Source organism: Phyllobates terribilis, unplaced genomic scaffold (genome assembly GCF_046119375.1).
Source record: "Phyllobates terribilis strain yellow unplaced genomic scaffold, ASM4611937v1 Scaffold_1__5_contigs__length_1240528914, whole genome shotgun sequence".
Lineage (NCBI taxonomy): Eukaryota > Metazoa > Chordata > Amphibia > Anura > Dendrobatidae > Phyllobates > Phyllobates terribilis.
In genome coordinates, this window is record NW_027362761.1 from 531523315 (window position 1) to 531537221 (window position 13907).

Below are 13907 nucleotides of genomic sequence, written 5' to 3' on the forward strand. Positions count from 1 at the left end.
GAACTTGTCGATATCGGTGGATACAGCCGACATTAGTAAATGCCTTTAGAATATGCAGTCAACACTATAAGCCCCGTACAAATTTTTGGGAGCCAATTCAAATATAAAACTAATTTGTAACATCCTGAAGTGGATTTTTCTATTACATGAATTTAATATGGGGGGGGGGGACAGATAAATGTATTCGATGAGATGGAACGTCAGCTACAATATCATGCGTTAATTGGGCCTGCCCTGAAGTTTTTGCTTCAATTCAGCTTGAAAGGTGCTTAATTAGCATAAAGGTTTGGTATTTAGCATCCTTTTTGTTGCTTTCTAAAGGAAAAGAGAATCTTGCATTAGGTTTTTGCCACCTAATCTGAGAACAGCATACTGTAGAGTCAATTTCATTCCAGCGTTGTGTCACTTACTGGGCTGCTTGCTGTAATTTTGATAAAATCAGTTTTATCATCAGGAGATTATCACTAAAGGACTAGTAAACCTGCTGACATGTATTCCCCCATATTCATGAGCTCTGTATAACCCCGCCCTCACCACTGATTGGCAGCTTTCTGCCTATGCATAGTGTACACAGAAAGCTGCCAATCAGTGGTAGGGGCGGGGTTAACAGAGCTTAGCATTTAGAGAACTGCTAGATCTGCAGCAGACTAAAGTGCTTTTATCAAATTAACAGTAAATTGCCCAGTAGCTGGAATCAGGATCTCTGTACCTACATTATGCTGCTCTCAGATGGGGTAGCTAGTAAAAGATTCACTTAAGGGTGACTAAAGTAGCTAACATACACCTTTATGCCAACATACAGTTGTGGCCAAAAGTTTTGAGACTGCAAAAAACAAAGTTTGTGTCTTTAGTATTTTTAGATCTATTACTCCAATGTATGGTAAATAACTTTACCCCAGTCCCCTGCAGTCCAATCCCCGTATTTCCTGCAAAGTTACTTTGTTTGGTACATCTGGAAAAATGATTGTCTGGAGAACCATGAGTTCTGTGTCATGCCAACATTAAAGCATCCTGAAACCAGTCATGTGTGGGGGCTTTTCATCCATGGGAATGGGCTCACTCATACTTCTGCCTAAGACACTGCCATGAACATAGAATGGGATCTAAAACTTCTCCAAGAGGAACTTCTCTCAATGATCCAGGAGCAACTTGTTGATGAACAATGGTTTTTCAGCATGTTGGAGACCATGTCACAATGCAAAAGTGATAACTTTGACTTGGTGAACAAAACATTGAACGTTTGGGTCCATAGCCAGAAAACTCCTCAGATCTCAAACACATGCAGAACCTGTGGTCAAGCCTCAAAAAGCGGAAGACAAACAAAAAACACAGAAACTGCGACAAACTCCTAGCATTGACTGGACAAGAATGGGTTGTGATCGTCAGGATTTTGTCAAGAAGCGGATATCCAACTGATAGGGGGGAATTGCAGAAGTCTTGAAAAATAAGGGACAACACTGGAAAAATTGAGTCTTTACATAAACTTTTGATGCATTAAGTCAATAAAAGTGTAAAAAATTATGAAATTCTGCTTAGTCGAATGATTGTGCTTTCTCATGTACAATAACCAGATCTAAAAATGCTGAAGCAGCAAACTTTGTGAAAACCAAAATGTGTCAAACTGAAAACTTTTGGCCACAACTGTACACAACTCGAGGTAGTTTTTGCAAATATCAAAAAAATAATCCATCTACAAAATAAAAAAAATAAAAAAAAATGTTGCCTTTTAATAGGGTAAAATGGTAATATGAATTGTAAGAATTAAGCCTAGGTCTTCAAAACTTGGTCGGAAGTTGATAATGCATTTTCTCTATTAAACTATGAAAGGTCAAAGGGAGAAAAAAATAAAAAAAATAAAAAAAATAAGGTTCCATGGAAAAGTAAATAAAAATAAATAAAATAAATAAAAAAAGCCAATTATCTTCGATGAACAAAGCCAATTTCAGGATAACCTCCCTGACACAGGAGAAGCTCAATGCGCAGTCCAGACACTTCATGCTCATTAAACCACCACTGATCTAGTGACAAATTGCCTAAAAGTATGTGACGGCCCTCTTCATCTTGTGAAAGCTCAAAAAAAAAATAAATAAATTATGTAGTAGAAATGGGCAAAAGGCAACAATTTTTAACAGCTGGCTGGACCAATACTGGAAGCAAAGCCCAAATTCTAGGTTCGAAATTATAGAAAACCTACAGGCTATGTACACCTGAGTATACACACACATATATATAATTTTTTTTTATTATTATTGTGCATTGCTTCCTAAATGCAAAATTAGGCTAAATTAATGGAGATGTACCGTGCTTCCCCGAAAACAAGACAGGGTCTTATATTAATTTTTGCTCCAAAAGAAGAAAAGGGGCTTATTTTCAGGGGAGGTCTTATTTTTCCATGAAAAACAAAACGACATTTATTTGTTAACAAACCAAAAAAAAAAAAATAAATAAATCAACATTTATTCAAATATAGTCATATCCAAAGCCAAACCAAGACCTTTGTTCTCCTGTCCGCAACCCTTCACATATGTCTTCCAGCTCTGGTTGTTGGCCCGATTCACACTTTTTTGTCTCTTATGCATGTACATACATTTTAGTGGGGAAAAAAAAAATCGCATTCTGGTTTAGGCACAAAAAATGCTGAAAACTTGATACCTGCGTTTTTGGTGAGTTTTTTAAGAGTTTTCTTCACCACCCATTACTTACAATGGGTGAAAAAAAGGCTGATAAAATGCTGAAAGAAGGGACATGCTCTATTTTGCAAAAAAAAACAAAAAAACATGCAAAGCACAAAATCCTGGACAAAAACAAACCATGATGTGTGCATGAGATTTCTGGAATCTCAGACTTTGCTGGTACTGCAAAACGCAGCTGAAAATTTGCATAAAAAGAAAAACACAGAATAAAACATGATGTGTGAACATATCCTAAGGGTTGGCAAGTGCCGGGCTCTCACACTAAGATCGGGTAGTCCTCCTGGTGTTACTCCTGTCCCACGCGCGTTACGTGCTGTAAGGTCCCCTGACGTTCCACGGCAGCCTAGTGTGATGGTTGGCTCCTCCAGGTGAGCCGGAAGCAGCCACAATGCTCTAATATAATGAGCTCAAGAGGGGAGTGATGCTAGCGGGAATACCCGATCTGTGTGAGAGAGCCTAGAACTTGCCAATCCTTATTTTTGGGTCTTTTGAATGCGATTCTTTTGGGAGTGTCTGCTTTCCTTGGTGAAAGGCCCATTTGTCCTACTACAGTCTACTGCCACTTGATTTTACATGTATAGCTGCCTGGACACTATTTAAATTGACTTTTTTATGAACTGTAACTAGGGCTTATTTTTGGAGTAGGGTTTATATTTCGAGCATCCTCAAAAACCCTGAAAAATTATGCTAGGCCTCATTTTCAGAGTAGTGATTGCCGGGGATGGGAGCGCTCCTGAAGATTGACAGATCAGTTTGGGCAGCATGGATATGCCACTGGTCCAAACTGTGCGCTTTCCCAATTTGCAAGCACAGGCAGCTTTGCCTCTGCAGCGGGGACACTGATGCTGGTAGAGAGGGGGTGGATTCAGCACTCTGGCCCGTTTCAGAGCAGCACATGGAGTCTCTAAAGCATAGAGCCTCCAAGTGTGTTCTCCATGCCTATGGGATACCGGGAAAGGAGTAGATTTTTAATAAGAAATAAGCTCTAAAATTGCTTGTTTTTACAAGATTTTTTTTTATAGCTAACATTTTGCCTTCGCACAGTGGCCAAGTCTTTTATTTAGCCAAGTGCTTTTGCAAAACTGATACAAATCTGTCAAAGCTACTGCACTAGATAGCTCTCCTCCCATCCTTCTCAGTGTTTGAGATAACAATAAGCAGCGGGTTGTACACAGATCTTCGCAGTGTGGAGAGAAGAGACAGCAGCTAAAGTCTCAGGGAGGGCAGACATAATAGAGGGAAAGAAAATAGGAGTAGGATAGTAGCTGTGTTGATATACAAGCTTCAGGGTCAGGACTCTGGATACACGCAGAGCTCACATCCAGCCTACATTACTGGGAGAGAAACTCCGACAAGCGAAAAATGTGATACTTGGATCAGATTGCAAACTGCATATCAGCGGTCTGAAAATTAATTAAGGAAGGGATAAAGAATGCAGGCTGAAAGTTTGTGCAATTGCTTTTTTTAACTAGAGGTAAGCTCCAAGATATGGAAAAGTAAAAAAATAGTTGTAATAGCCTTTTAAGAAAAAAAATTACATCATAGGCTGCATATGGCATCTAGACCTCAGGACCACACTGATCTAGACCAAATTTTGTCATAGTCCTAGTATAAGTAGAATTAGACTCATTAGGGTTGGTAAAGTTTTCTCCCTCATTTTTGGTGGGTGCACAGCAGTGATACCTTCCTGTGATGACTTCAGGAGATCTAGTGATACCACAGCGGACATGATCTTAACCACACCAGTTTATAAAGCTCATGGCAGCAAAGCTGAAAGGCTCATCATGGGCACTATTAAAAGTATGTCCACATTTTCTCTCAGAAAGTGGCTCAAGAGACAAGTATTTAGTCAAAATACAGGCCTCCATGCCTATCTGAGATCAAAGAGTAACCCAATACGCAAGGCTCAGCAGAGCCATCGGTGGCACATTTCCAGACAGTTACAAATGATTTCTGAATACTTCAGCATGTCATCCTTCATTACCGCGTCTGCTACACGGTGGGACAGTTCTCCTCACAAACATTTCAGCTATTCCAGTGTGATGGGCTTAACAGTTTTAACCCGAGTCTTCATGTGTCAAGACACGTGTCCGGAGTCCCGTATAAACCTCTGATGGAAGGAAAAAAGAACGACGAGAATGGAACTACATAAAGATGACGATACGTTTTCGGACTTTTTTTGGTCCGTGTGAAAAGCCTGACATGTGCGCACCACCATTGAACAAATGCTTTTTTGTTTTTTTAACTCTTCCTCAAGAACAGCGGGGAAACAATATTAACCCCTAAGAGATGCAATGGTTTTTTTTATATATATATTTTCTCTGTGGTGTTCAGAGAGATGCAACTGGAATTTTTCAAAATGGATTTTATTGATGTCGTCCTGGATATTATTGTCTTCGTTATAAGCAAATATTTTTTAGTCCCAATAGGAGACTTTATATTCTGAAGCATTAGTGACTGTCAGTGTTATGACAGTCACTATCTCTTGGATAGGCCAACAGACACTTCGTAATGGCTGACCAAAAAGAGGCTTTGCTAGGCCTCAGGCTGCCATAGCAACCATTTGTCACCCTGTGATCACCTCTAATGGGCTGACAGAAGGAGCACCCTCCCAATGTCAAACTCTTCAGGTGCTGTGGTCTTTATTGAGGTTAAAAGGGGGAAATAGGAGTTTGTTAATAAATATATGTGTAATAAATATATAAAAATTCTATATATTATTAGAATATAGAATAAAAAAATATATATTTTTTATTATATATATTAAATAATAATAATAATATACATAATAAATATATAGATAATTTCTATATATTTATTACACACATATACATACACATTATACACACACACACATTTAAAGTGTCACTTTTTGCACACCCCATTCTCATCCAAGCTCCGACAAAGTGGGTGGAGCTGGAGCAAAGCGGGGGCCGGGTGACCCCCCCCCCGGGTGACCCCCCCTCGCCCCCCCCACTTGTCAAATGCGCTACGCACCACAAATCTTACTCCAGCAGTGGCTCCAAAACGCCCCCTCAGCGAGCTTTTAAGCTTCTTCGCTTTTGCAAGTGCACTGGCTGGTGGGAGCATCTGCGCTTGTAAACGCCATCTCCTTTGCTTCTGCCATCGGCGCTGCCCCCATGCTTCTTGATTTACAGTGGAAAGCAGAGATGACCTTATGTAGCTTGTCAATCAAGAACAGGGGCGACATCTGACTGCAAGTGAACAGATACACCCACCAGTGCACTTGCAGCCTAGTTTGCATATGAATAATATAGCTGAATGCTGGCGCTGTGGATGGGGGGCCGATCCAGCACTACATCTGCCCGCAGCGGTAGTGTGACTGACAGGCTCACTTTAAGTTGTTCAGCTACAAGTGGAAGCAGATTTTAAAAACATTCCCCAATTGCATCCCACATACATTAAAGAGCTATTACTAAAATATAAAGTTAGCCCCTATCCTGAGAAAAGGAGATAACTTGCTGTTCGCTGGGGATCCCGAAAACGTTGCTCTGAATTTTCTAAACCCAGGCTGTACAGAGCCAGTCCTGAATAGAACGGAGGTGTGCATGCTCTATCTCCTCTCCATTTATTGTCTATAGGACTGATGAAAATAAGAGTGCTGAACTCTGCTTTCGCCTGCACTTTGATTAGAGAATGATTGCAACTCTGCAGAACCCAGTTGCAAAGCCCCATTTTTGGTATTGCAACAATTGGGGCCCAGTGATCAGCAGGTTTTCCCCTATCCTATAACCATGGATAGGATATAAACTGCTATTTTGGGAAGAAGCCTTTAAATTAGTTTTTTACACCAAGATGACCTTTCACATGGAAGCTATGTCTGCCTTCTTGCACAGATATTGTCGTATGCTAAGGGGTAACGTTTCTCCTTGGCGAAAGTGACATGCCAGTGTAAGGAGACTTATAGGCTTTGCAATATTCTTCTTAAAAATTAAATATGCAAATTGCCTCTTCAGAGAGGAAGAGGACAGGAACTCTAGTACCATCTATCAGAAGTAGCAATCCTATGAGTCAATATCGACCTTTCAACGAGCCTTACCACCATGACTTCGGATTAAAGTCAAATCAGAATCTCAATTTACAGACCCGTGTTTCAGGGTGTTGCCACTCCTCAGGGCAAGGTATGAGATCTGATTGGGCTGTAAGAGAGAGGCCTCTCAATGGCGTCTAATCAGTTCTCATGCTTTGCACTGAGGAGGGGCGCAAAGCATGAGGGACTACCCTGTGTCCTAACTGGGCACAGGGACAAGGGTTGTCTTTGAGAAACCATCCTTTACAGGTTTGGTACAATGGTCAGTCTCAATTAAAAAAATAAATAAAAGTAAATTAAAAAAATTCTACAATAATAATAAAGAATACAAATCTAAAAGAGTGAAGTCCAAGATTTTTTCAATATCAATTAAATACAAAAATAAATCACCCTGAACCAGCAGGCACATCTGTATCACTGAATAAACCAGGTGAGGATGATGATGGTGCAGCAATAATCCCACTGATTTATAAGGAATCATGACGTCATTAACTTGCTTTATTTTTGCATTTCTTCTAACGATACCATAATTTTCTTTTGGGCCTTTTACACGGGACCCTCCCAGGAGTCCGGCTCGTTCACACCGGCCTTAGGTCCTTTTATCACCATTTCCTCTGGTGCGGCAGCTTATCCAGCGCAGGCCGGTGTGAATAATCCCCTTGTGGTATGGCCGGATCTGTCAGCACCTGATGTGATAACTTCCTCTCTAAGAGACCAGTAGCCGTGTAGTGACAAGTGATACGTGCCCCTCGGACCCCCAGTGTTATTCTAGTGGTCACAGCCCCCACATGGATACACGTATATGGCCAATAAAGATGTGTGGGAAGAAGAACTGACGTACAAAGCAGAGACTACCACCTGGAAAGAATGACAACACACTAACCGGAAAGGTCCTTACATCTGTAGCCATCACTTTATACAGCTCTGACTTCAGAGATACGAAAATTATACAAACGTACCCCTCACAGCTGATAATATTCTCAATATCATGTAGGGTGCTTTTTATATTTGTGGTTTTTTTTCTGCAGACCTAACCAAAAAAATTTAAATAAAATATGGACACATCTCCAATTTGCAAATCATATCAATTTAACTGAAAAGGTCTGCAAAACAAAACAAAAAAAAAAATACAGAACAGTGCACCACTGCCATCCATGATGCAACCCTGTGCCGACAGCTTTTTTCACTGACTGATTGATGGAGGTTTCCTAAGCTTCTTTGAACATTTTTTTTTCTTACGAGAAAAACATATGACGCGTGGATGCTAAAAAACAGACATGTACCTAGAAAGGATGAGCATCAGATCCAGCACACTGTAGAAAATTGTTCTTTTTTTTTTTTTTCTTTTTTTTAGAACAAGAGAAAAAAAATTAGATTGTAATAATTTGGCAAAATCAACATGAATGTAATATAGGATCAACGGCAAAAATCTGAGGGTGCCACCAAATTTTTCCAAACGTGGATTAATCTACCTGATTGTTGATGGGAGATGCAAAAGAATTATACCATGCTCCCTATTATTAAGGACACAAATCTACGTGGGATTTTTTCATGGTGTATGTGAATGGGGTCAGGAAGATATTTTATCATTTACCTGCATTACAGGAAGCTTGTCATGGGACCTGGCACAGATTTAGGAAGGGCGCCATGATACTGGCAGCACGGGTACATAGCAGAATAGCGCAAGGTGCTGCGAACCTCAAGGTACCACGAACGGACAAGTAAGTCACAAAAATTTAGGCTTTGTGGATTTTTTACGACTTGGTTCTCCAGGTCACAGCATCTTTGGGGTCACATTGACCCCATCCACCTGCAGGAGCGATTTTTGGCCACGCGCCATGTGTTGCAGTCAAATTAGTCATGCAGCCCCAGCCTTTATTGTGGAATTTATGCCAAGTCAAACGCTCAAAATGTGCAGACACAGATTATTAGGTCTTTAGGGTAACGCAGCTGACTAGCAATACTAAAAAAAAAAAAAAAAATACATGGACACAGGTAAATCAGTTTTTGGAAAAAGGGGATATCGAATATTCCAAGATTACAGATCATCAGTTTGTCAAAGCTCTCCATGGAGTGTGATACGACCAATGTACAGTACACAAAGCTACGAATTCCCACACAAAACACCCAGCAGAGATGTCCCCCGTACCTCCGAGCTCTTTCACATTGAGAATGGCACTCTGGAATGGAACGGCTTTTATACTAAAACCTGAAATAGAAGGAGAACATACAATGAGGAGAAGGTGGCACCAACAACATCGAGCAGACGTCAGACATCTCCCTTATTTCATATCAATTCTACATTCATTATCAGAAAAAAGTCAGAGGGCATTAATCAGAAATGTAGAATAGAAATCCTCCAGTTCCAAATATTAACTCCTAAAGGAACGGGAGATTTTAAAATTTTTGCTCCCTCAGTCGTAACTTTTATTTTTCCATCAATAGATGTACAACGCCATTGTTTTTAGGAGTTTAATTTTTAGGTCAATGATTGGATGGTAAAAATGACTTGGTAATAAGATTGTCCAGATCAGTACAATTACGGCAATACATAAACTGCACGTATTTTTATTATTTTAGTGGTGAAAAAAAATTGTTAATTTATGTCACCATTTTCCTAGCTCCATAACGTCTATTTTTCAGTCAATGGAGCTGTAAGCCGACTTGTTTTTGGACCACGAGCTGAGGTTTTCATTGATACCATACAATGTTTTGATAGTTTTTTTTATAAAATGTTTTGATCTTAGTTTCCATTTACGGACTTTTCCGTAAGGGAAAGTATTATATTTTGGTAGACCAGAATTAAATGAAAGCGGCAATACCAATTTTTTTATTTTTTTATTTTTTTTTAAGTTCTTGATTTAATTTTCTTAATTATTTACTGTGTTTTAAAAACTTTATTTTTTTCATTTGTATGCTTGATTTTTTAGTTTTCTTGTGGAATTTTAACCTGCAATCATTTGTACCATTTACTGCAATACCACAGTAATGCAAAATATAGTGAAAATTTCAGTCTCCTATGAAGCTCAGCCTGTGGCTGTGCTTCACCGAAGGACTAAGATGGCAGCCCCGGGGGTCTTCAGTGGGCCCGGGCTGTCATGGTAATCCATTAGTGCCTCGTGATTGTATACTGGGGGACTGATGGGAGTCAGAAACAGCTCCATTAAAATGCAGATATCAGAGATTGACAGCGACATCCAAATGGTTAACAGCAGCAATGGTACGTCATTTTGGGTTAATGGTGACATAAAATTTACTAATGTGGCATTAGGGGAAAGTAAGTTAATAGAAGGGGTCTTTTTTCAGTGTCTCTCGCACAGGGGAGCAGTACAAGTCACGGATATTAATGAGCTACCTGGCCTGTAATGCTCAATTTCTCCTTTGGTGGCGCTGCAGTGAAAGCAAACACTTATCAATAGGATTTCCTACAGAATAAGGGTCACAGCACGGGAAACCTCAAGATTAGCTTATTGTTAAGAGACCCTTCAAATAAATGGTGGTTGTTGAAAGCACAGAACCCTTTTAAAAGCTATTTAAAGTTTCCGCTCTTTCAGTTTACTTGCTTTAAAGGGGTTGCGTCATCATCTTAAACGTAAAAAACTAGAAAGCCACTTTGCAATTTAATTGTTATTAAAAATCTACTCCGTTCTCAAAATTAGAAGGATATTTCATTGTATACTTTACTGGCCTCTGCTGTAGTCTAACAGTGATCTGGCCGATCTCTTTCTCTTAAGCAAGGAATGCAGCGCTTACCAGCTCTTTCCAAAAGAGCTTGTAAGCGCTGCTCTACAGTTGTCTGGTTCGCTGCATCTGGCCAGCATCAGTGCTCCTGCTCTCCTTCGATGCTTCAGTGGCAAAGCAGTCATTGCTTTCAGGATTGGAGAGACGTCAACAGTGCAACCATGCCGAGCTGTCAAACAGGAGTGCACCACCCACCTGCCAAAAAGGAAGTAGGAGGGCAGGGGAGCTGTACGCTCCTGAAGATAGAAAGACAACCCCTACATAAACGGCTACATAAATTATTTTTTATGGGTTTCCAATTATAAGCCAGTGATGGAGCGCCTAATTCGGCAGGTGATGGATACCACAGGCTGTCATATCAGCAGACGAGATATAAAACATAAAAACCTATAACGAATCCACTATAAGTGGAATCTAACCCGAATATATATATTAGACCAAAGAAGAGAGGAAAGACAAAGACCTTAGGTCTGTAATAAATGATAATAGCAATTGAACCCAGAAAAAAATTTTTTTTTTTTAAAACAGTATCAAAGTAATAACTATGGGTTCGGGTAAGTCTCAGAGAGAGAAAGAACCAAAGGACTCTTTGTCCAAAGAAAAAACCGCGGGAACGGTTTAAATATCAAAATAATTTTATTAAGGCAAGATAATAATACATACAGAGAAATCCACAAATGGTGAGAGAGAATATGTTGCTAAAATATTGACAGCAATGGTGTGCAAGTAGAGACTCATAGAGACCCACAGAATTCCCTGCCCTTAATCAACGTAGGCAGAAATCCACCACCTTACATTATAAGCATGTATAGTGACCTCTAGAACAGCAAAGACTTTAGATATAAATAAGGATCAAAGTAAGCTTGGCACAAAACGCCAAGCGGGTGTAATGCAGCATAATAAAAAAAATTAGATGCATGCTGTACCTGAGGACATAACAGCGTTATAGAGAGAGGGCAAGGTGGTGGATTTCTGCCTACGTTGATTAAGGGCAGGGAATTCTGTGGGTCTCTATGAGTCTCTACTTGCACACCATTGCTGTCAATATTTTAGCAACATATTCTCTCTCACCATTTGTGGATTTCTCTGTATGTATTATTATCTTGCCTTAATAAAATTATTTTGATATTTAAACCGTTCCCGCGGTTTTTTCTTTGGACAAAGAGTCCTTTGGTTCTTTCTCTCTCTGAGACTTACCCGAACCCATAGTTAATACTTTGATACTGTTTTAAAAAAAAAAAAAAAATTTTTTTCTGGGTTCAATTGCTATTATCATTTATTACAGACCTAAGGTCTTTGTCTTTCCTCTCTTCTTTGGTCTAAGAGATATAAAACATACGTCGGACTTTAGAAGAGCGGTTTCCATTACCTGTGGTAGGCACAATATTGTCTTGGCTCTCGCAGCACAGTTGTGTCAGGAGACTCGTCTTCCCCGATCCTGAGAGTCCTATACAAACTATATCATATTCAGGCCGAGGAGGTGGAGGACCCTTACAACAGAGGGCTCGAAAACACTGCAAAAACAATCAGAAAAGACATGAGCAATAACAACAGCTTCATATGGAGTATGTTCAGCGCACGCGTGTCATGTCACCAAGAAAACTGCCCCGAGCATCAAATACCAGAAATATACGCAGAGGCATCGGGGAAAACATTGCACAATTGCACTTTACATGACTTTTAGGAACAAAACATAATGGAGTCTGTTAAATCCCTAAAAAGGTAATTGATTTTAAAAGATCAGGTCAGAAAATTTACAAAATAAAGAGACCCAACCAAGACCAGGAAAATACACATTTATATGTCTACAATTTTTAACCCATCCTTTACTTTTGAGAATGGCTTCCAGATCTCAGCCCTCCTCAATGTTACCACCTGCCTCCCCTACCAAGGACTGTCAGATCAAGGCCATATAAGACAAGCAGGTCACGCTTATGCTATAAGCGTCCTGCCCGTGTGGCACCAGAAGGAACACACACATTGTCCACTGCTAAGACCTTTAGACCACATTCACACATTGAGTATTAGGTGAGTTTTTTACCTCAGTATTTGTAAGCCAAAACCAGGAGAGGAGCAATCAGTGGAAATGTAGAATAGAGACACGTCACCACGTCTGCATTTATCACCCACTCCTGGTTTGGTTTACAAACTCTGACCAAATACCCAACATGTGAACGTCGCCTTTCAGTCACAGAAGTGACCACTGTGATTACGGAGAGGATATGCGCTTGAGTGAACCACTTCTATGGGTCTTTAGGAGAAGTAGTGCGCATGTGTGACCACGGCTCCCATAGACTCTGAAGATCAAGCATTATTCAAAAGAGGAACAAGACGCCCGCTCTTTGTTTTATGGGGGTTTTTTTACTTCCTCTCAGGACATAAGTAATGTGTCCGATGCTGGTGGTCCCACATGCTTCGTAGAGCAATCCCTGACCCTTGGGAGGTGGATTGGTTCCTGCTATTCGAAAGACAATAAGAATCAGTGAACTACAAGTGGCTGTCACTCACCGGCACAGGACATATTAGGAGGACGTTCCGAGATTAAACGGTTATTCCCATCTTCAAATTGGTATTGCCAGATAGTGTTTGCAGCCTTTCTTCCAGAATACTTTACCTTTCTTTGTTTAGCTTGTTGCCTAGACAAAAGTGCACTAGGTTTACTAGCTCGTTTCTATTGCGCTTGTAAGCGCTGCTCTGAAGTTGGCCGGAATCGCTGCAGCTCACTTTCAGCTTCTGATGCCAGCCAGCTTCAACGTCCCGAGGCTGAAGAGGCAAAGTTGCTTTATTTTGCGGCATCGGAAAGCTGTAGTTTGGCACAGTAATGCCCGTGGTACAAATCGTCAAACATTTTCCTCTCCCATAAAACAACCACCAGGAACTTTGGGAGGCTAGGGAGGAGCACTTTTACTTCAGGACATGGGACAAATCCTCTAAATCAACAGTATAGCACGAGGTACCTACAAACCAGAACAAGACCGCCACAATTCAGCTGAAACCAGTCTTCATAGAGTCAACCTCACCCAAAACCAACGTCTTTGGTGTCATGTCTATCTCTACTTCATACTAATCTCCACAGCCCCTTTACTCGAATGGCTGGAACCCACCGCGTCTGAGGAATGTGTCCGAGCCTGCAGAGAGGCGATTAGGATTTGTTCTGCTGACATCGGCTTTCTGCACTGAACGAGGCCCTGTTAAGCGCTCTAATGCTTAACACACATGGTGGAAGTGTCGAGCCGCGTCTTACATTCATCTACTACCGAGAGACAAGTGGGAACTGTATAAAACACAGTTCATTGGATCAGGCTGGCGTCCTTTTATAGGTTTTCGGGGATGTATAATCCATTTGTGATCACAGACAGCTTGACGCAAGGGAGGTAAAAGCTGTGTCGGAATGGAGCGAGGAAGAAACAGTCAGTCCTGCC

General features: G+C 40.6%; 1 protein-coding gene across 3 annotated transcripts in view; it reads right to left on the bottom strand.

The window, feature by feature from the left end:
• ARL15 (ARF like GTPase 15) overlaps positions 1-13907 on the bottom strand; it is a 261268-nt gene that overhangs the window by 159204 nt on the left and 88157 nt on the right. For all 3 annotated transcript variants that reach the window (XM_073680325.1, XM_073680326.1, XM_073680324.1), the window contains 2 exons: positions 11855-11999; positions 8894-8953 (listed from right to left, as the gene is read on the bottom strand). In XM_073680325.1, the coding sequence (XP_073536426.1) occupies positions 8894-8953; positions 11855-11999 (205 nt within the window). The remainder of the gene's footprint in view (positions 1-8893; positions 8954-11854; positions 12000-13907) is intronic.